The sequence below is a fragment of the Haemaphysalis longicornis genome, unplaced genomic scaffold (genome assembly GCF_048455015.1).
Source record: "Haemaphysalis longicornis isolate Haplotype H1 unplaced genomic scaffold, Haemaphysalis longicornis Haplotype H1 scaffold_7, whole genome shotgun sequence".
Classification (NCBI taxonomy): Eukaryota; Metazoa; Arthropoda; class Arachnida; order Ixodida; family Ixodidae; genus Haemaphysalis; species Haemaphysalis longicornis.
The window spans coordinates 157,776,285-157,796,238 of NW_027526422.1; the positions used below are offsets into that span (position 1 = coordinate 157,776,285).

General features: G+C 45.7%; 1 protein-coding gene across 2 annotated transcripts in view; it reads left to right on the forward strand.

Annotated features, from left to right (window-relative positions):
* The window catches only part of LOC144147164 (neprilysin-1-like), a 116,573-nt gene that overhangs the window by 68,597 nt on the left and 28,022 nt on the right, over positions 1-19,954 (forward strand). For both annotated transcript variants that reach the window (XM_077679233.1, XM_077679234.1), the window contains 5 exons: positions 1,974-2,072; positions 7,421-7,498; positions 11,427-11,539; positions 14,518-14,576; positions 15,004-15,055. In XM_077679233.1, the coding sequence (XP_077535359.1) occupies positions 1,974-2,072; positions 7,421-7,498; positions 11,427-11,539; positions 14,518-14,576; positions 15,004-15,055 (401 nt within the window). The remainder of the gene's footprint in view (positions 1-1,973; positions 2,073-7,420; positions 7,499-11,426; positions 11,540-14,517; positions 14,577-15,003; positions 15,056-19,954) is intronic.

A 19,954-nucleotide genomic window follows, 5' to 3' on the forward strand; every position in this document is an offset into this window, starting at 1 on the left:
CTGGCACCTGGAATTAATTCAATGGCGTTTGGAATAAATTAGATGATAGTTGGATTGAATTGGCTGGCGCTAGGAATAAATTGTGTGGAGATTGGATTAAATTGAGCGGGAAACCCTGTAGTTGCTCTCAAAAGGCCGCATTCGATGTTTGTGATCTGGTGTGTCCAGGAACGGCGGGGTTACAAGCCTGTGGAAAATAAACGGGGCACTCCGGATGGAATCGTTGTGGCTTTTTATGTGAACGGTGGAGAGTTCGCACTGAAAGCGAAATGGAATTGCCTACCGGAACGAATGGAAGTAGTCGTGCATATGGATTGCTCTATGTTGTGCTAACTGCATTTCTAGTGCTCGTTAAATGATGTTTTGGATATTTTAGCGCATATTGATCATACACGCCGTCAGTAACGTACCTCTTTGTGTCTCCTCGATCCTCAAGCCGATCAGCTTCCTAAGCTCTTGTCGCATACAAAGCCTTGCTCTGGTAGTGCCGCCAGCGGAGGAACGTTTGTTTCTTAGCTTATGGAATGGGGAAATCTTTCTCCACTCCCATAGAGAGAAACGCGCTCCCGCCTCACAAAAAAAGGACTCTCTACGGCTTTGTCTGCAATATATGATACATTCCTGTTTAACCCTTCAGAGAGAATCTACCACAACTTTTTTTTAGGATGCATACGAAGCAGGTGGTGGAAAATATTCACATTACGAAGCAAATTCAGAGCTATTGTTATTCACGAGATAGAACAGAACACACACACATAAACAACAAATTAAGAGGCACCAAAAACCAAAGCCAAGACTAACTTTATTGGTTTAAAGGGGCGTTTAAAATGATCAATATTCGCACGTATTTATGGCCACAAAGATAAAAGTTCCTTAGAAGACGAAGCCCCCGGCTGATGATGCGCGTGGTAGCCGCGTATCATCGGGGCGGTCGGCCATTGAAAATGTTCAGGAGCTAGCGGTGACGGCGGGCCTTGCGGTTGCGGGATGCAGATGCGTGTCGTATAGGAAGCAGCGCGATTTGTGTTTGCTTTGCTGCATAAAGTGTCCCATCTTCTTCGAAAAAAATATTCAATCAGTGGCGCAGGGCGCGCTCGCAGTTGATGAGGTGGTGCGCGCAACGAGCTTTGTACCGCTTCTGCCCCTCCGATGCGGATGCGCGCTGTTTTCGCGCTGCGCTGTTGGGGTTGGGGTGCTCCGATGTCGTGCAACGTGCTCCCGTGTTCTCCCTAAGTGTGATCGCCCCAGTACACAGCCCTTTTGCATATGATAGCCCGGTCCTTTTGTATGCGCGCAAACTACAGGTCACCCACCACTTTCAGTCCGCAGCTACTACCCTCACCATCCTACAGAAAACGGGTATAGGACTCGGAAAAAGAACCGCCCATCAAAATTTCTGATGAGGTGATTAAATTTTCCCCAGGTAGTACAAGCTTATAATTAGAGGCGGTGAGATTTGAATTGAAAACACCTATACAATATCCTGAAAAAGCCACATATCTGCTGTGACGTGCCCTTGGAGAAAGATTTAGAATTATGGTTTCCTACAACTGCTCAAGCGTTCATCCCAATAGTTTCAGAAAAAAAGTTTACGAAATTTGCCATTTTATAGTAGGTGCTCTTCCGGTTGCTGTGGTCGGTCTGACACCGACGAAGCGCTAATAAAAATTGAAATTTCAATTTTATACTTCCAAAGCTTAAATAGAATTATTGCCGCTTACATCTAAATGGGGATCAGGTAAGGCTTTGTCAAATTTCCAAGTGATATTCACACATTAGAACATCGAGAAAACTTTTTTTTTTCTGCTCGGCCTTCTCTAAGGCATTGGGTGATAGGTATATGAACACTAAGGCAACGTGTCTTAAGAAATGTGAAAGGGTGACATAGCGGATGATGAGAAAAAAATTCTTTTCGAACATGTCTTCAAATTGCTAACTGCGCTCTTAATATCGGTGCAAAAACTTTTTTTCAGGTTGAATACCTTGTTAGAAGGCTGAAAGAGGTCTTCAACGAAACCATTCGGAACGCCACATGGATGGACAATGTCACAAAATCTGAGGCGGAGAAAAAGGTTGGAATTCAAACTTTTCTTGATAGTCGGCCTACCAATCCACCCGTATGGTGTATTAACTGTGTACTAACTTTTTAGCGAATCTAATCCCTTCTAACCTTACATGTAAGACATGCCTGTAAATTTGTAAAAGCATTATTTCATGAAATATTCAAAGAAACAAAAGGCAGAAGACGCAAACGCTTTTGTGCCTTTAATTGTGGAGCAAGGGCGTGAGGCGACGGAGTGCTGCAGAGTGTGAGTAAGAAGGCGGCAGTTTTAGGGTTTCGAACTACACATTCTGTGGGAGGCATAGGAGCACGCAAGGTTGTCCACGCGGTGCCCTCCATCATTTGCACGCAGAGCTTGGCGCAGTAGAGGGCGCGGGAGATTTCGAATGTACTTAATGAATTCGTGTGACTAGAGGCTATTTATTGGGTGCACTTTGTAATTATGTCGCGTGGAGCACGCAGCACTTGAGCACGTCAGCGGACTTAGGTGACAGCAGTATGACACTTAGGGGTGACCCTCATGTTATACGACGCCATTACGCATACAGAGTGATTGTGTCAAGCAGTTTCCTTGAAGCGTCAAAATAATGATTGCTGGCGGTTTAGAAGGGTATTCCGTAAAGTCAGCTGTCCGATGAACCATCTAGAAGACAGAAAAAGATTGAAAGAAAGAGGTTCCATCAGGGTGTATCAGTAAGAAAGTCTGTCAATTATCGCAAGAAAAAACTGCAATGCGTTAACATTGAAATTGACAGTACGTAAGCAGATTTTCTGCCCCAATAAACTGCTCAGGCAAGCAGGAGCGAAAGACGAACGTGAACGGGTGTCACCACCTACTGCCAGTTTGTACAAAATACAGCGCGACGTCTGCAAGGCAGCCGTACGCGGACAGCTTGCTCGAAGTGCATACCTTTCATGATGCTGCCCTTGTTGTGACCTCAGAGACAAACTCCCTCCCGATTAAAGAGAAGTGGTACTTGTCTCTCGTGCTTCCTATCGATGGCTGCTGTTCGCCGCGCCGAAGGCGTCGGTCATGCGGGGGACCACCTGTTAGCGCCACCCGGTATGTTAGCACCAACAGAGCGGCGCGTGGCTCACCCGCCACTATGGTGGCGACAGCGAGTCTCCTGTGTTTCTTCCAAAACCTCCAGATGGCAGGATGGTCCGGCTATGCCAACAGGCAAGTCGGGTGCTGACAACCGACGTTCCGATACAAAGAGAGAGCCTCTAGTCATCATCAACATGATTACCATAATCATTATGCCGCCGCCACCGATACGCCCGAACAGCACGTTAACACGCGCCAGCGAAGTTGCTCAAAAAGTTACCGCTGCGTAGGAGGTATCCAAGCCCCCCCCACCACCAACCCCCCCCCCCCCCCCCCCATAAAAAAAAACATTATAGGAGCTTGTGCGCACGCGCAAGACTTGAATGGCGAGGCTGTTGTAGGTGATCATTGTCGTATACGAAGTTGAGTTTTAGTATCGTTGCGGGCTGTGGTTGACGTCGGCTTCATGGCATTTGAATGACCTTATATGTTGGGAAAGGCAGGAGTGAACTCGCCGTTTTGGTTGGCGTTTTCGTGCGCCACTGTGCAAGCATGAATTATTTTTTTCAGCGGACGTTTTGCACACCGAGCTTGTCGAAGCGCGGCCTCTTCCTGAGCAATGCGAACCACACATAACAGTACAGCTCTCTGCTTTCTGCGCTAACACAAACCTCCCTACGCAATCCTACCCCGACACCGATGTAATCATACATTTTAATACGCCAAGCACTTTCGCACTGGTTTTAATATTTTCACATCTAGAATTAAGACTTTCGTACTTCGCCAGAAGTATAGTAACGTTGTCGAGCAACACACGATTTCCAGGGCACGCCCTTCTACAAGCTCGGTAATAATGAACACCTCGGTAACAAGCTCGGTAACTCGGTAATAATGAACACCTATAAATGCCGTTCTTGTTCATGGCTATTGGCCGCGAGGCCCACCAGTGGAGAGGCCGGCGCTGCGATCGTCTTGACGTCGCTTGTAGGATCACCGTTCCTATCTTGCTGCGTAGTTGGTTTGCAGCGAGTGGCACTTCGCTTGGGAAGCGCGTTCTAAAAGTATTTTCGTGTTAATTTCCGTCATTTGAAGTTAATTCTCAGTGCGTCAAGCGCATTTTGACCCCACGGGGACCTATTAACCGTATCAAATGTGGTACATTATCCGCAAACAACATGAGCGTGGTGGTGTATGACGTATGCGACCGAAGCGTAAGCAGCGGCTTGTTTCCCCGATCAACAATGTGGACTACGACCGTCGCCAGGTTAAGCAGGAAATCGTGAAGCAGTAATGCTCCCAGTAGCACACGCACCCGGCGTGTCTGCCCGCTCGGCCGACGGTGCGTTTCGAACCGATGCAGGTCGAGGCAGCAACAACTTGTCACCGCTGTTTAAAATCACACAAGTCGTGGAAAAGAAGTTCCAGATTGATGAAAGTGGGTGTGAGTGTGATGAAAAATTCTGTTAGGTAGTGTCATCAGCTGTGGTTTTCAACGCGATGCTCAAAAAAATTCCCCCGCATTTCCCCGAGGGGGAGAATGTGAAAGTGCGAATGCACGGTTGTCGGCACGCTTGCGGCGCTTGCGCTCGGCCCCCGCAGCCCACCGCCTCGCCGCCTTCTCTTCCATCTCTTCCATCGGGTTTGTAGTATCACGTGTACACCACGCAGTTATCAAGCCGCTATAACGCCGCTGAGTCGCCAACGCACGCCGCTGACGACGTAGTTTGAATGCGTTAAAGATATAAGGCGCGTCACTAACACTGATATCAGCGACGCGTCCGTGGCTTGGTCGGTAGAGCGTCGCGCTGCGGCCGCAAAGTCCTCGGATCGAAACCTGGCGTCGGATGCTGTTTCTTTTTTAAATATAGAGGAGCACTGCGGACGCCAACGCCGCCGCCGCCGCCGCCGGCGGTGGATGGTTTGGGGTCGCTTATAAAGTGCATTCGCACTTAATATCTGCCGCGATTTACGCCGACCGGCCGCGGAGGTCGGTCCCAGCGGCGCAGGCCGAACGCGCGGTGTGGTGAGTGGCCGAAGGGTGGCGATATCTGCGCGCAAGTATTGGCCGAGGCCGTGGCAGACATCTTGATCATACAAGACTGAGGGGGGTGACAGTGCGGTGAAAAGTTGTGTTAGGGACTGTCATTCCAAACTGTAACGATAGCGGCGATGAAATATCCGCCGCGACGCTAAGCCTAAAGTTCCCAACATTCGATTACGTGCATCCGAAGCCGGCTGCGAGCTGTTGGAGAAGACCCTCCCGTCGCGCGCGCGCGTGTTTTCGTTTGGGTTCCCCTAACTTCTTTGTGGCCCCCAACGCTCGGTTCTCCTATTCGAAAACTCCCCATTACCCCAAATCATTGCCGACGTGTTTCGCCTCGTACATAGCCTCGCCTTCTGTGAGAAGTCGTGAGTTTCGAAATCGACGCTTCAGAAGGGCCGGCTCACTGTAAACAGATAAAAGCTCACGTTGCAATTATAAATTCCCACGCCGACGTCTTATGAAGATTAAATATAGCCTTGTCTAAACCCACTCGAAGGCTTTAAAAACTCGCGTTCATGCCCTTTATATATTGTGGACAAGTTTTCGCGAAAAGTAAACAATCACCCGTGCAGATTACAGGCTACGGCAGTGATCGTTAATCAAATCCGGGCATAACTAAAAAACATTTTTGGGGAAATAGGCACTTATTAAGCCAAACTGCAGACCATAACAACACTTTTAAGCATGTGCGGCGAAGCAATCCGATCACCGTTCTCGCGTAGTCATTCATTTACCAGGCAATCCGAGCCGTACGCGGTGTTTCTGTGTTCAAGGTGTTGTGCAAGGTGCTTCCTGCAAGGTGTTTCCTTGCACACAAAGTCTCGTACATGTCCCTAGTAGTTCATAATGAATTTACAGCGCCCTTTTCTAGGCGTCAGTTACATCGTCCTTGGCGTTTGCTGGCTGCCTACGAGCTGTGAGTCACGCTGGTAGCAAATAAACGCGGCGGTGTCGCCGGAAATAAGCGAGTCGCTGATTGCTTGCCCGGATTATTCGGTCTGCAGACAACTTTTTTGGGTAATTTGCATCAAATCCACAAGGAGTGAGGAGGCGGTGGCCACAACAAAAAAACACGCTTCCGCATACGCTCAGGAAATGTGTCGTAGCAGACGACAACACGACCCGGCGTCCAACAAGTGACGTCACTCGTTGGTGGCGCCACGGTATGTCCTCGAGGCCAATACTTACTTAAATCAATCCCTTCAAGAAGGCGTTGAATATAACGCAGTGTTCGGAGAGTACCGACCACCCGCAGCTAATTTTAACATGAAAATGCTTTATTTCCGGATACACGAAGATTTCGCTGACGTCATATCCATTATGGAAGTGACGCCAGTACAACGAAGAAAGCGGCCTGTAAAGGGTGCACCCCTGCACACAGGGCCTTCTTGCGGGGAAGCAACATTTAGTATTAAAGAGACGGTATACTTACGGTTGTTTGTTTTTGTGTTTTATATTTGAACACGAAAGTGTTTTATGCAGGGATACCCCAAGATTTCACTGACATCATATCCGGCACGGAAATGACGCCAGTACACCTTTGCCGAAGCGGCCCGCCAGCAGGACGTCGCTCGCAAAGCACACCCACAAGACACCCGCCGACCCACAAATCACGCTCAGCTGCAGATTTCGCTGCATATTTCACTTCCGTGCTTTACCGATTCCTATGACGGAGGAATCAACCACAGGTAGCCCGCACCTCTACAAAGTTGTTCTCTACGTCTTCCTTCACGGTGACGTGAAGGAAGACGTGAAGCCAAGAGGTACAAGAGGTATCCATACAGTGTATTTGCAATCTTGAGAGCACCGCGCAGGCAAGGTGCAAGATCCTTTTCTACTTCTACGTCTAGCTCGTTTTCCGAATCCGAGCGTGCTACCGTCATCTTCTTTCGGCTAGTGCCTGGCACATGTCCCAATGTGGTACATAGGCTATGCACGAACTCTTTCTCTGCTTAGCCTCTTTGGCGAAGACGCCGTAGCACTATTGTTGGCCGCTCCTTGCCTAAATGACCTCTTCCCTCGCTCTATAGGCGAGTTGGTAATCGCCTTAAAAATTATTTCTGTCTCTATTTCTCGGTAGTCATTTGAATGCAACGTCATTCCCGACGTCAGCAAATACCAAGGAATATATTTCTAAGAATCATACAAACTTTTTTAGTCCGCAAATTAGCTGTTCAACATGTTTGGTAATGCACTAACAGAAAATGTCTGAAATCTACCAAGCCTAGTCACCGGAACGAAATTTTTAATGTGTCTTTGTTTTTAGCTGACAAAAATGAGAAGCAAGATCGCCTACCCGGACTGGATACTGAACACCACGTATTTAAAGCAGCTCTACAAGCACGTAAGTCAAAACTCTAGCAACAATATACCATGTTCTGTCACCTAGTTATGCACCGTAACTGCTGCGCAAAGCATTTAAGAGAAAAATTATTGGCGAAGCTCCTCCTAGTGGTGCAAGGTTGGAGAAACAGCAGATTTGGCGTCCCCTCTCCCGTCGTTGGAGACTCGGCTATTGCACCTTATATTTATTTCCCAGCTTCCCAATGACTGTTCTCCATGATTTTCGGTCCCGTATCGCTTCATCCGCAGGCTTTCACACCTATCCAAAAGTGGACCGCGTCAGCACGCGCTAGAACCCGTGGCCAAGTCCAAACCCAACGACCGCACTACGAGTCCAAAGGATATGCTGCGCGCCCGGAATGTGGCGATACCTCTTTTTAAAACAGAAGATGATAGCTCAATCGGTAAGACGACAGTTTCAAAACGTGAGGGACCAGAGTTCGATTCCGACAACAGGAAGCGTTTTTTTTTTCTTCCACATTGCCTTAACACGTTATTATTCCTCCCCGCTACTGACACTGTACGCCTCGGGCCTTTGGTGTGGCCCAGTGGTTATGCTGCCGGTTTCATGACGTAATAGTCCTGGGTTGGATTCCTGGGACATCCGTAACCACATTTTTTCTTGAGACGAGGTTTTTGTTGCATCGGAGGTACAGAGATTGGCCTAAACAGCTCTGCTATTACAAGAAGACGGGGCAGGTTTGTATGTGCGCTTTATTTTTTCCCGAAGAATAAAGAGATATACACTCGTTCGAGTACGGCGGTGTTCCTCTTGCATTTGTCCTCCAGCATTTCTATTAAGAAAACTTCTTTCGGAGAGTTGCTTTATGAGTTAAGCAGATAAAATGTGTCGCGTAACAGACCTCGACAAAGACAGCAAGATGCGGCAGATGCGGGTGCCCGTACCTCCCGTATCTAATCTTTTTCGTCCATGTTTGTTGAGCGCCAAGATTTATTTTCCTTTTACTGTATATGTCCCCACTTGTGTCTCTGTGCATCGGTCTGTGCGCGTGTTGAGGACTTAAATTGGGGTTTTCGCGCCGTACTTACCCTGAAGCTATGAACTAGGTCGTTGTAAGCACTACGTAATAATTTGCGCCACCGGGGGACCTTAACATGCATGCGCCGAATCCACGACATACGGGCGATCTCATTTTGGGCCTAAATCGAAAAAACGGCCAACGCGGCCAAGATTGCGCCCCCTATGTCGAGTTCAGTGCCATGTACCATTAGGCGCGAAGCCTTGTGGAGAGTATAATAAGCTTTAAAGTCGCCAAAGTTGGTGTGCGCTGATTCGCACCCGTTATTGCAAACGTACCACAATAAGATGAAGCTAACAACAGACAAGACTCTTTCAGAATGTGCACTGAATTTGACTGCACATACACCTGTCAAATATAGGCATCAGGACAAGAAAACAGTAAGCCAACTGTGTACTCCTCCTTACAACACTTGCGCCTGGTATTACCATAGCCACCCGACTAACCGAAAACAACGTAACTGACTGATAAGTAACAGTCAACGACTAAGCTAACATGCGCGACACTTCCAACCCTGTATTGGATTTTACTGGAGATAAAGCTGAAACATATAGTCAGGCAAACCACGAGAAGAACAAGAGCCAGTTGTATACCACTCCTGAAACACGTTCTGTGTTTATCAAATTGGTTGTCAAGTTGAATCTCTTGCGTAATATACCTGCGTTGTACCAAATGGCGCGACGGAGTTCTGGCGACGCAGTTTTCTGGTTATGGAACGCTGCTGTATGGAATGCGTGGAAAGGGGAGATACTCGTATGTTATGCTGTGCAAGTCGATCGTAAAGTGAAGAAATGCCTTCAAAATAGCTTGCTTACAAGCAAAAGAGTTGGAATTTCACCTCTAACGCCCAGACGTTACTGCTACGCGCATTCCCATCAAAACTTAGTGAGGTCTGAGAAGTGAATTTTTCGACAGGATCGAGTTTATTGCTACAGCAATATTTTTGCAAAAGGGGGAGGAGCGAGTAAGATTAGATCAGATGAAACATCAAGTGCTGATAAAAAGGCAGCAAGAGAGATTCAATACGTAATGCGTTTTATTTACTGAAGTGTGTGGGCACACCATGACAACGGCGAGAATTCTCACCGTGATCAACACCTGTGACCGCAAAAAAATATGAATAAAGGACGAGAGCTAGACTGTACTTGTCCTTCAAGTCATTCATCATGGTCATAGTGTAATCATGAAGCACCAACTAGATGTAGCGCACTTGTAAATTCTCAGCGATACATTACTGCGTTGTGCACAGTTCAAAAGGACATAAGGTTGTGTCGAAAAGGTACAATAGATCTCAGTAGTCAATGAGGTACTCTCTCAAAATACGATGCTCGATTGAGTTCAGTAAGTGTCTCTATAGCGATTAGCGGGATCACTACGGGAACAACCAAACACAACGGGCACAAATACGCAACACCGTTGCCTTCAGCGCTGGTTAACGCTTCCCGATCAACGCCGCCGCCAATTTGTCGAGGGTACGCTATAATGTCGTGGGGAGTAAACGTGTGTGAGCAACGAAAATTTTAATTTATTCACGATGCTATTGAGCATACCTCCGAATTGATTATTACGACAAAAATTAGTGCGGTTTTTCTTACATGCTAGCTAAGAAACCTTTTGTAGTTTGTCTGAAAATTAGGAATATAACTCGTATCATGGCAGTTTGTTCCAACTTCGGGCAGTCGAGGATGCTGCGGTTTAGATCATTGCATTGAAATTTTCACTCGTTATTCTGCACGGACCGCCAGAAGGCTTCCGGTTGACCAGCCTAGTGCTATTAAAATATATTAAGCTTTTTACCACACAACTACCCGGAATTATACGGAAGTGTTTTACTCCCAAAAAAGGGCATATGTTTACTTTAGATGATGAGTTCAAATTGAGTAAGTTTGTTCCTTGAAAGGTACTGGCAGACACATGCACAGAAAGCAAGGCACACGCTAGATATTTTTTTTCCTTTATTGTCTACTCCTTTCTCCTGCAACCGCATATCCCGTTGCCCTCCCAATATAAAAAAACGCAGCAAATTTTCAGATAATTTTACATTATGTCTTTCAAGGGTTGAATGGTTACCGTGCGTTACCATGGCCTCATTGAAGAGGTAAACTGAACGACTGCTTAAGTACGGCAAAAGATTGGAGGTATGAGACTAAAATAACGGCTGCAAAGGACTCTGTCAAAAGCTGTTTCACCCCCACAAGACACAAACATAAAAAAGCGAGATGCTTCCTGGAAAAAAAAAGTTTGCTTTATCCTGAGATTCCCCAGTCAAGAACTGAAATTTAGGTTTGGTATATTTTTCCGAAAAAAAAACTCAGTGTTCGCCTTGTAATTAGTCATAAACGAATGAAATTACTCAGCTTCAGACATCGTCATAATAACCGATGCTTCAGCTTTTCAAACGGCACTTCTTGCCTTTCTAACGACTAAAAACAACTTCTATTTAGCTTGGCATGGTGTTTGATTAAACTGTAACAATGATGGTGATTGTCTGCACGATATCATATTCCTTATTATTGGTTCTTTCATACAATTTTATATTTGATTAGTGTGCTTAGCCGGCTACGCTGCCATTGCCGGGTATAAAACTGTATCATTGTTTTTTTGTATTGCATTCTGTTTCATGGATGTGTTTCTGTTCGCGAAAGTGCATTTTGATGTGTTTCATGTACATTTCCTCGTCCGTTTGAGCCCTTAGGATGAATAAATACATAAATAAAACTTGATACGCACTGGTGACCACGAGAGCCGCTTTAAGCTTCTTTCGTTTAAGATGGTCTCCACAAGATATATTTCAAATATTTAAAATTTTATGTTGTTTTGCTATGTCCTTCATTATTTTGCCAGCGCTTCCTTGCATTTCTAAGGCAAGCGCATACTTTTCTTTTACAGGTGCCACGGTTTAATCGGAGCTCGTCATTTCTGTCGATGTGGCGAGCAATTACAGAAAACAATTGGATGCGAGCTATGGAAAAATTGCGTGCTAAATACGACCCAGAAGTCGAGTAAGACATTAATATTTTCTTTTAACGGTCATCACCATAGTATTTGTATTGCCAGCTTCTATGGTATTGTATTGCCGTATAACAACATATAAACCCCCTTTGCTTTAATTGCGAGAGCGAAAATAACAATTTCTGTTAACACATGCAAAATTGTGATGCATAAATAGTTTTGGCGGAAAAAAAGCTTTATTCACAACCAATGTATACCATATGAACAGCACCTGCCCTGCAAAAGTATACCGTAGCTCTTTAATAGCAACTACTAACAGAAGACTTCCAAGTAGGGTACCTAAATGTTTAGGTGGATCTGGCGGTGTCGAGAAACAAGTAAATAGATACATAAAATGGAAGTTTTTACAACAACCTAATGCCCTGTTCTCTGCTGGATACTACTATTAAGATTAAGCTCAAATAAACGTTTATTCAGTAAATTTTTAGTGACAGATTCACCAAATTAGTCTTGACCAGATTCTTTGAAGACTAATTTCAGACTAGTTGGGGCATATGATGTGAATAATATGCTTCGACTACGGAAAGGTTTATGCAAGAGCGCAAACCGTCAATTTTGGCATCTTCGTGGTCAAGTTAAAAGGGCGGTTATAATCATTACGCATTGTAATGGTCGGTTTTGGTAACCTTTGTAGAGGGCAAAACTGGCGTTGCTATTTTTCGCCACATCCAATCCTTCTATGTATCATGCACAAGTACCCTGAGTCCACAAACGCTCCACTCTGCTCACGCTTAGTCGACATATTACCCTGAATATACTAAGTAACGCCCACAGCCCCTACTCAAAAAAACGCGCGTGTGACACTACGTCGCTGCCTCGGATGGGACGTACATTAACGTAACGTAACCTTACCAGACGCAATGTAATTATCCCAACATAACCTTAGGTACGATATAGAACGCAATCTTTCAAAATCCTGAAAAATAGCTTGAGCCACTAAAGTTATGATTTGAACTTCTAGAAATATTAAAACATTCAGAACCCGAAGTCGGACCACTACCCTTCGTATCACATAGCTAAAAACAAACCTCTACATAACTACACCCGTCGTTTTTCTACGTGCCAACCTAGCTTACAAATTAGAAGCAGTAGGACGTGCGTTGAGCTGGACCGTAGTCGGTCGACTCTCTGGACACTGCGTTCTTAAAGGAGCCATGAAGAGAAAACAAAAGTTTGTTTTATTCGAAAGATTAGGTGTTTCATAGTACCCCAAGCGCTTTCCCGGAAGAAAATGATGCTTTATTCACTGAGAAATAAGGCAATTTAAGCCAAAATTTTAAATCTCCTGCTAAAATTGAACATTCCGTGACGTGTACAATGGCGTCATAGAGCCGGTCCATGAAACAGATACTTAGTATGTCGACTCCATATAGCACCCACACGCGGGAGTCGATCGAGACGGCGGCCATTTTAAAAATACTAGTAAAACCTAGTGCACCCGCAGCCCTAGTCATGGAATCGCCTGATCCGGAGAACAAAACTCTCGCCGAGGAGCTCGGGCTTGCATTTAACAACCTCACACCACAAAAACGCTCACTGCTTCTAAGTGCACGAGCGGCAAGAGTTGTGGAATACGCGGTGGACGGGAAAGCGACCATTCTGCGATAGCCACAACAGACGAACGCCCAGCCGTCGGCACCGCTGCCTCGTCAGCCCCGTCGCGACGGACGAATATAGACTGGTACGTATGTGCCGTATTTTGATTACGGTTAATAATAGTTCAATTTCAGTAGCAGTATCACTTATGCCAGTTGGCCGGTGTCGTGTATGGAAAGCCGTTCGAAAGTACTCGAACAAACTGAAGTTTTCAGTGGTTGTAAACTGGAAACGAGCTCGTAACGACAGCAGCAAGCCAACACCATTCGAAACTTACGCGACGACTGGCACTATCTCGTCGCTTCTTGCTGTTCCTTACTCCCCTCGTTTCTATTTTTACCTTTGCTGGTTGGCGATATGACGGCCAACCTCGTGTGAAGGGATTACGATACGAAGCAAGGTCGCGGCTGTGCGTGCTGGAACGGTTCGTTGGCCCCGAAGAGCCTCGAACCCGAAAATTCGTCTGCGCGACGGCGAGATGTCGAGCTCGGCCGGCGCTAGTTTCGTATGCATTGGCGCACACGCTTGCGAGTTCGTTTGGACCTTCAACCGTTTACTCCACCGTTCTTTGTCATAAAAAGAATGTGCAGTATGTTTCACGGGCATTTAGCTTGCTATGCAAACTGTAAGCCCTGCCTAACATGCGTTTGCTTTTGCCGGCCTCCGCCAATCGCAGAGCATTCCCAAGTGACATCACAGGTTCTGTTGCGGAAAATGAGCTGGTGGGTCGCATGGTCATTTCCTTTTTTGCTAATTATGTAGCTTATTTGAGCGAAGTTTGCGTTATAAGTGGTGTCGTTATGGTTCTAACGAGGCAATCTTTCGAATGAATCAAACTTGTGTTTTCTCTTCATGGCTCCTTTAATAACGGGCATTTTTGGTTATCGTTATGTCTATTGATGCAAATACGTTTCCCGATTCAATATATCGGTATATCGTATACTAAAACTAATTATGCTGATGTTCAAAGCTTGAATCCACAATGTATTAATACGAATTAAAGATACATCAATTATTCTACCTTCTGTATATTGAAAATATTTATATCGAAAAACCTTTCACTGGTAGTGCCCAAAAGTTTCCCACTGGTTTTAAACTTTATTTTCGTCCTTGGTGCAGAACTTGTTTACACAAGGTTGAGAACTGGTTTCCATTACCTTCCAAAGAAAAGCTTACTATGGGTAGCATCGTAAGCCTGGCAATGTATGCTTGAGGCAAGAAGGTACTTAAAACATATTATACTATTCTAATTTTTTGCATGCAGCCATAAATGAATACTGAATATTAACGCATTTGAAATCTGGAAATTAACATATGGAACATTCCACTTGTATTTCTAAGAAACTTTCTTTTTTTTCATGTATCCATGAAGCTGGGTAGAGGGCCCTGCGGTAGTCAACGCATTTTACAATCCCTTGGCAAATGAAATGGGTAAGGTAATTTACCTTTGGGGAGCACGTTCGTTTGTTTGTTGGTTTATTGCAACATCAAAGATGATAAGCGGTGCTTTTACTATTTGCTTGAAAGCAAGATGAGAAAAATGGTCCCAATCATTGAGCTAAACCAGTCAAAAAACAATTCTCGTCGCTACTATACTGTGTTTGAAGCACGATAAGTGGAGGTGTCCTCCTATTGGAATATACATATAAACATATGATTGTTGATTGTGCTGAAAACCCACAAATACGGATTTCAGAAAATGCTGTAACACGGGGGGAATAACTTCTCTCAGGAGATTTTGTATGGACCCTTAATATCATTACGCGTTTGCAGAATCAATGAATCCCTGAATGTGATTGGCTTATTTGTAACATTGCTTTGACCAGGGCATTCCCTACATTGACTTACTTTTTTGTAGTGTATCCCTCAGGGATCCTCCAAAGCCCATTCTACAAGCACGGCCTACCACGGTAAGCCTAAGGTTTGAAATTGACAGCCATCTTTAGCTATTCCACGTTGTACCTAAAGCTGAGATAGATTGTAGTGCATGGCTGCTAATGAACGTAAAATATCATGGGACAATTGGCGTGTGCCTGGGGGTCCTACACACTGGTATTTTCTTATTATTTTGGCAAGATTACTTTTGAAACTTTCAATGAATTGCAATCCAATTCTGCTGAGTTGCTTTGTTTGTTCTGGGTGACATGACTGAACTCAGTCTTAACGCCTGACGGGGTTTTGGACACGTTTCTTGCGGCATAAATTTCCAGTAAATTAAATTACAATTGCTTTCCTCGGCATTGTGCACAGCCTATTGTCTAGTTACGAATAAGTTTTTTCTTAATTAAATTTGATATTAGAATTGCAGTACTTCTCTGAAATGGAGAAATTATTTTGTAAACGCGAGAAATAAGATCTTTGCTTGCAACAAAGTACCGACTAAGTCCGAATTCCCCCAAGGAATTTTCGCCAGATTTCAACTAGACGTGTGGAGCCGCTCTAATGTCCAAACGAAGAAAGGTATCTGTTGTACTTCAAACAGAAGCTTGTTTTACGATCGGCATAAACTGCTGATATCTCCACTGTTTCCTGGCTACGCTTCATTTTTAAATATCAGCGAAATAAAAGTAGCAGTTTGGGTCATATATCTAAGACGCGATAGCGTTACGTCGACTCCCAGAAAGCGTTTTTGAACGGAGTTGCTCTCGTTGCCGTCTATTTTTCGCGAACACTGAAGGCAAGCGAGAAGGCAAAGACTACAAAAAGCAGCGAGGGTTTTTCATTGCCGTGTCCCAGGAGAGACAAAGGCCCTATGCTCTTTCGTGGCATAACATGTGAGCGTGAAAGGTAGCGGATTCGGGGCGTTGGTCAGTTCGGACAAGAAGATGTCAGTGGCAGTATTTCTAAGTGTTTATTCTCGGTGTCTAAGACGGACTGAATATCTCGGTTTTTGCGGAGAGATAGCGAGAGAGTGAGAGAGAGAGAGGAGATATTTGTAACGTAGAAATAGTTGGGGTTCAGAAAACGCAGCACAGAGATGGTCGGGAGCTCAAGGGTGGAAGCTGAAGCCTTGGGCGCCAGATGCAGCAGCTCCTTCTTTTGCACTTTCATCAGCTCGCGCTGGTCTTGAGGTAAGGACCTGGTCAAAGCTGCCGCCCATGGTTCGAGAGAAGCGGCATATGTAATGTTTGGGTTCTTTTCCCTCGACCATACCTTTGGACATGGCAAGATTGTGTCTAAGACGGTGGATGTTTCTCTATTATGGCAGAGTTTTAAGGTAACTTGTGATGTTCCCACCTACCATTTTCGCCTACATAGAATTGTAGGTGATTGTGTTGGTTTATCCGCCACAGATGTGACCTGATTGATTATAAGGTTTAACGCACCGACGCTGCACAGGCGATAAGGCGCACCGTAGTGGAGCGCGCCGGATTAAATTTAACCACCTCGGCGTCATAAACGTGCGGTGAAATCTCGAATACATGGGCGTTTTTGCTTTTTGCTTCCATCAGAAAAGCGGACGCCGCGTTTGCGATTCTTGGGCATTACTACCCCCTTGAAGCAAGGGAAAAATCCTGTTCGCAGGATTGTTGGACGAGGAGAGATTCCAAGCGTTTTTCTTCGAGTGGAGTGTGGAAGTCGTGGTCGCAAGGAGCACGGAATACCAGTTTGCTTGCCTTTTGGCGGTGCCTTGTTCTCTTCCATTCCCTTGTGTCTGGGTGCTCAGGTGACTTTACTAAATTTGTTTATTGGGGAAGAAGTATCGTACCGAAGTGTCAAAGCATTCCGCCTACGAAAACAGTCCAATGCCTTTGAGAGTCTGTAATTATAGTTACGCTTGTATTCGATACTTCAGGTAGTCGGATGGCCAAAAGCATGCATTCAACTTCCATTTCCGTGTTCCTGCACGTAGAAGGGCCATGCAGTCACAAAGATTACCAGGCTGGTCATCCAAGTCAATGTCTGCCTCGTACTTTCGTACATGCCGGAGTCAGTGAATACTGTGGTCCCGTTATTTTAGAATACTCCTCAAGCGAAGTTTTTCTTGCCATATTGCGTATTCTTGCTTAGGTTGGGTCGATGCTTTTAGCTGGTGAGATTATTAGGCGTAGTCACCGGATCGGTGGCATTGCTGTCATTGTGCACAACCATTGTTGGTGCCGGAATCACTTTCGGTACAAAACACGCCGGGGCTCAGTGAGGAAGGCGTTGCGCTGGTGAGCCGAAGGACGCAGGTTCGATTTTTGCCCGCGGCGGTCGTTTTCGTGATGGAAGCAGAAAACTGAAATACCCATGTGTCGGGATTTCGGCGCACGTTAAAGATTCTCAGGAGGTGAAAATTATTTCGTAGCATTGCACTGCTAAGCGTCCAGTAGCACACGTGTAGCTCCGGCAGGGGAGTTACCAGCCGAATATTATGTCTAACCTCCCGTATGAAAAACCTTCAGTCTGATGGCGCCATTTTCGGGCACGGCTAGCGGTCGTATCTGTCGAGGATGCTACCACCGTTAGGGCGTATAACGAGCTTCATTGCGCAGGCGCGGCACCTGATGAAAATGCGTGTACTTTATGTCGCCTCAGCCGTAGGATCGTTGTCCTCCTATCCCCACTTCAGTTTCTCCTTTGCCATATTGCAGATTCAGGCCAGCCCTCGAATGTGCTGCTTCAGTCGTAGCTTCCGCCTGGCAGCACTGATGCATTTACGTGGACGCCTGATGAGCACGGTGTGAAGCGGACGGCCAGCAGGCACGGGGAAATAGTCAAATGAGCCTAACAACGCAATCATGCTAATAGCAAAGTATCGACGAGAGATTTCTAAGGATGATGAAATAGATGCTTGCCCGCCATAGAACAATCGCAGCTGGCCCTACTGCTACGCATTGTAACGGATTTCTTTACAGAATCCAGGGCAGACAAGCCAAGAGATTCAGAGGGACGCATATTTGTCCCTCATTGACATTAAAGGTCAGCTTCCACTTGCGAATTGAACGACAAAAACCACTGATGTTTGTTTCTTTATTGATTGAGAGATTTATTGTGAGGTTTAACGCGCCGGTGCAACGCAGGTGATGAGGCACGCCGTAGCGGAGGGCTTCGGAATAATTTCGAGCACCTGAGTATCTTTAACGTTCGCCAAAATCTCGTACACACGGGTTGGTTTCGCCTTCATCAGATGTCGCTTAATTCCCCGGATTCGCATACTTCGCTATTGTCACAGCAACTACAGCGATTGGTCACTTCCAGCTGCCGCAATAAAAGAGAGAGGCTGACCTCACATGAGTTTGACGCGTTGCTGATATGAGGTTATCCAACAAACATCCTGAACGTAAAAATGTGAATAAAAATAGTGTTCTGAAAAGGCGCACTGGCGCCCCCTGTGATACCCGAGATAAGGAAAATCAGCCTAAACATGGCAGCTTCAAAACAGCGTTATCGTCATAGCTTCGCTTTTCCAAGCGCTGCCGGCAACGGCCATCGCTACCGTGTTTTCAGCATATTGCCCGGTGTCACGTTCAGGTTAAAGGAGCTTCCGGGTGTGACTAGGTAACCCTTCAGAATATCGGCAATTTTTAGGGGCAAGGCATCTTAAGGCCAAGGCTTCTCCGCCCAGCGTCCGGCGTCCGTGCTCACGGCACAGCACCGTGTAAATCGAAACATATGTGAGCAGAAGGTTCACAAAAGGTTAACAAGAACAAAATAAAAGGTTCACAAAAGGTTAGAGAGAGGGAGGGAAAGAGGGAGAGAGGGAGAGAGAATGGGTTTCTGGAGAGCCGTGCTGCGCATGCGCGAGGAGCGTTGTCGTTGTTTTGGATTGAATTGAATTGGATTTGGATTGAATTGAAATGGATTAGATTGGATTCAAAAGGATTGAATTGGATTGGAATAAATTGAATTATATTGTATTGGATTGGATTGGAAATCGTTTTAGCAGCAGTAAGCACTCTCACGGGTGGTTTCCGGTAAAAACGATTTCCAGTACTTCACCTACTCGTCACGATTACTTCATGGAGATGCGTGCATTTTTTTCTGCTATTGTTCCGTTCGCCGGGATGATCATTCTTCAGTTCGCATTACGTGACATTTGTTAACACTTAAAAGTTTTACGGGTGCCATCATTTTGTTGTTTATGCGTTTTAATTGGTCAACTGTGGTATTCTTGGTGTGCACACTCTCCTCTGCGCCTGCGGGCGAATATCGTAGTTGATTGATTGATTGTAGGGTTTAGACCGCAGGCGATGAGGCACGCCGTAGTGGAGGGCTCCGGATTAATTTTGACCACATGGGGATCTTGAACGTGCGCCAAAATTGCGGACACACGGAATTTTTTGTTTTTCGCCTCCATCAGAAAAGCGGCCTCCACGGCCGGGAATCGAACCCGCGACCTCGTGCACAGCAGCCTATCGTAGTTCCCAACGCGACTACCGATAACGAGTTTAGCAGCATTTTTCTGCACACGTGTGTCCGAAGATTTCGTTTTGCTGCATCCTTGGCACAGTTCTTAACAAACCACTCGGTAGAAGTTTCAATCAAGGCCTTAGAAGAGACAATCTCGCAAGACCTACACACACCAAAATGGCTGTCGATGCTGTGTTTTGTGCCTCAGTGGCACTTATATCTTATATATCAGTGGCACTTTTGTGCCTCTTATATCTTATCTAGTGAAACTTGGGCTTACCATGGGCTATATTCTAGACGCACTAAATTACGGTTAACTGTGAAGTTGCCGGGTGTCTTTCCTGATTGGCTTCCAATTTCAGTCACGTGCTTCCGGTTGACAAATCGGTTATGTGTGCTTTCGTCATTTCGACGTTCCATTATGTGCTCTGGCACTAGTTTTAAAGTTTGCCTGATTTCTATATACTCAAAGC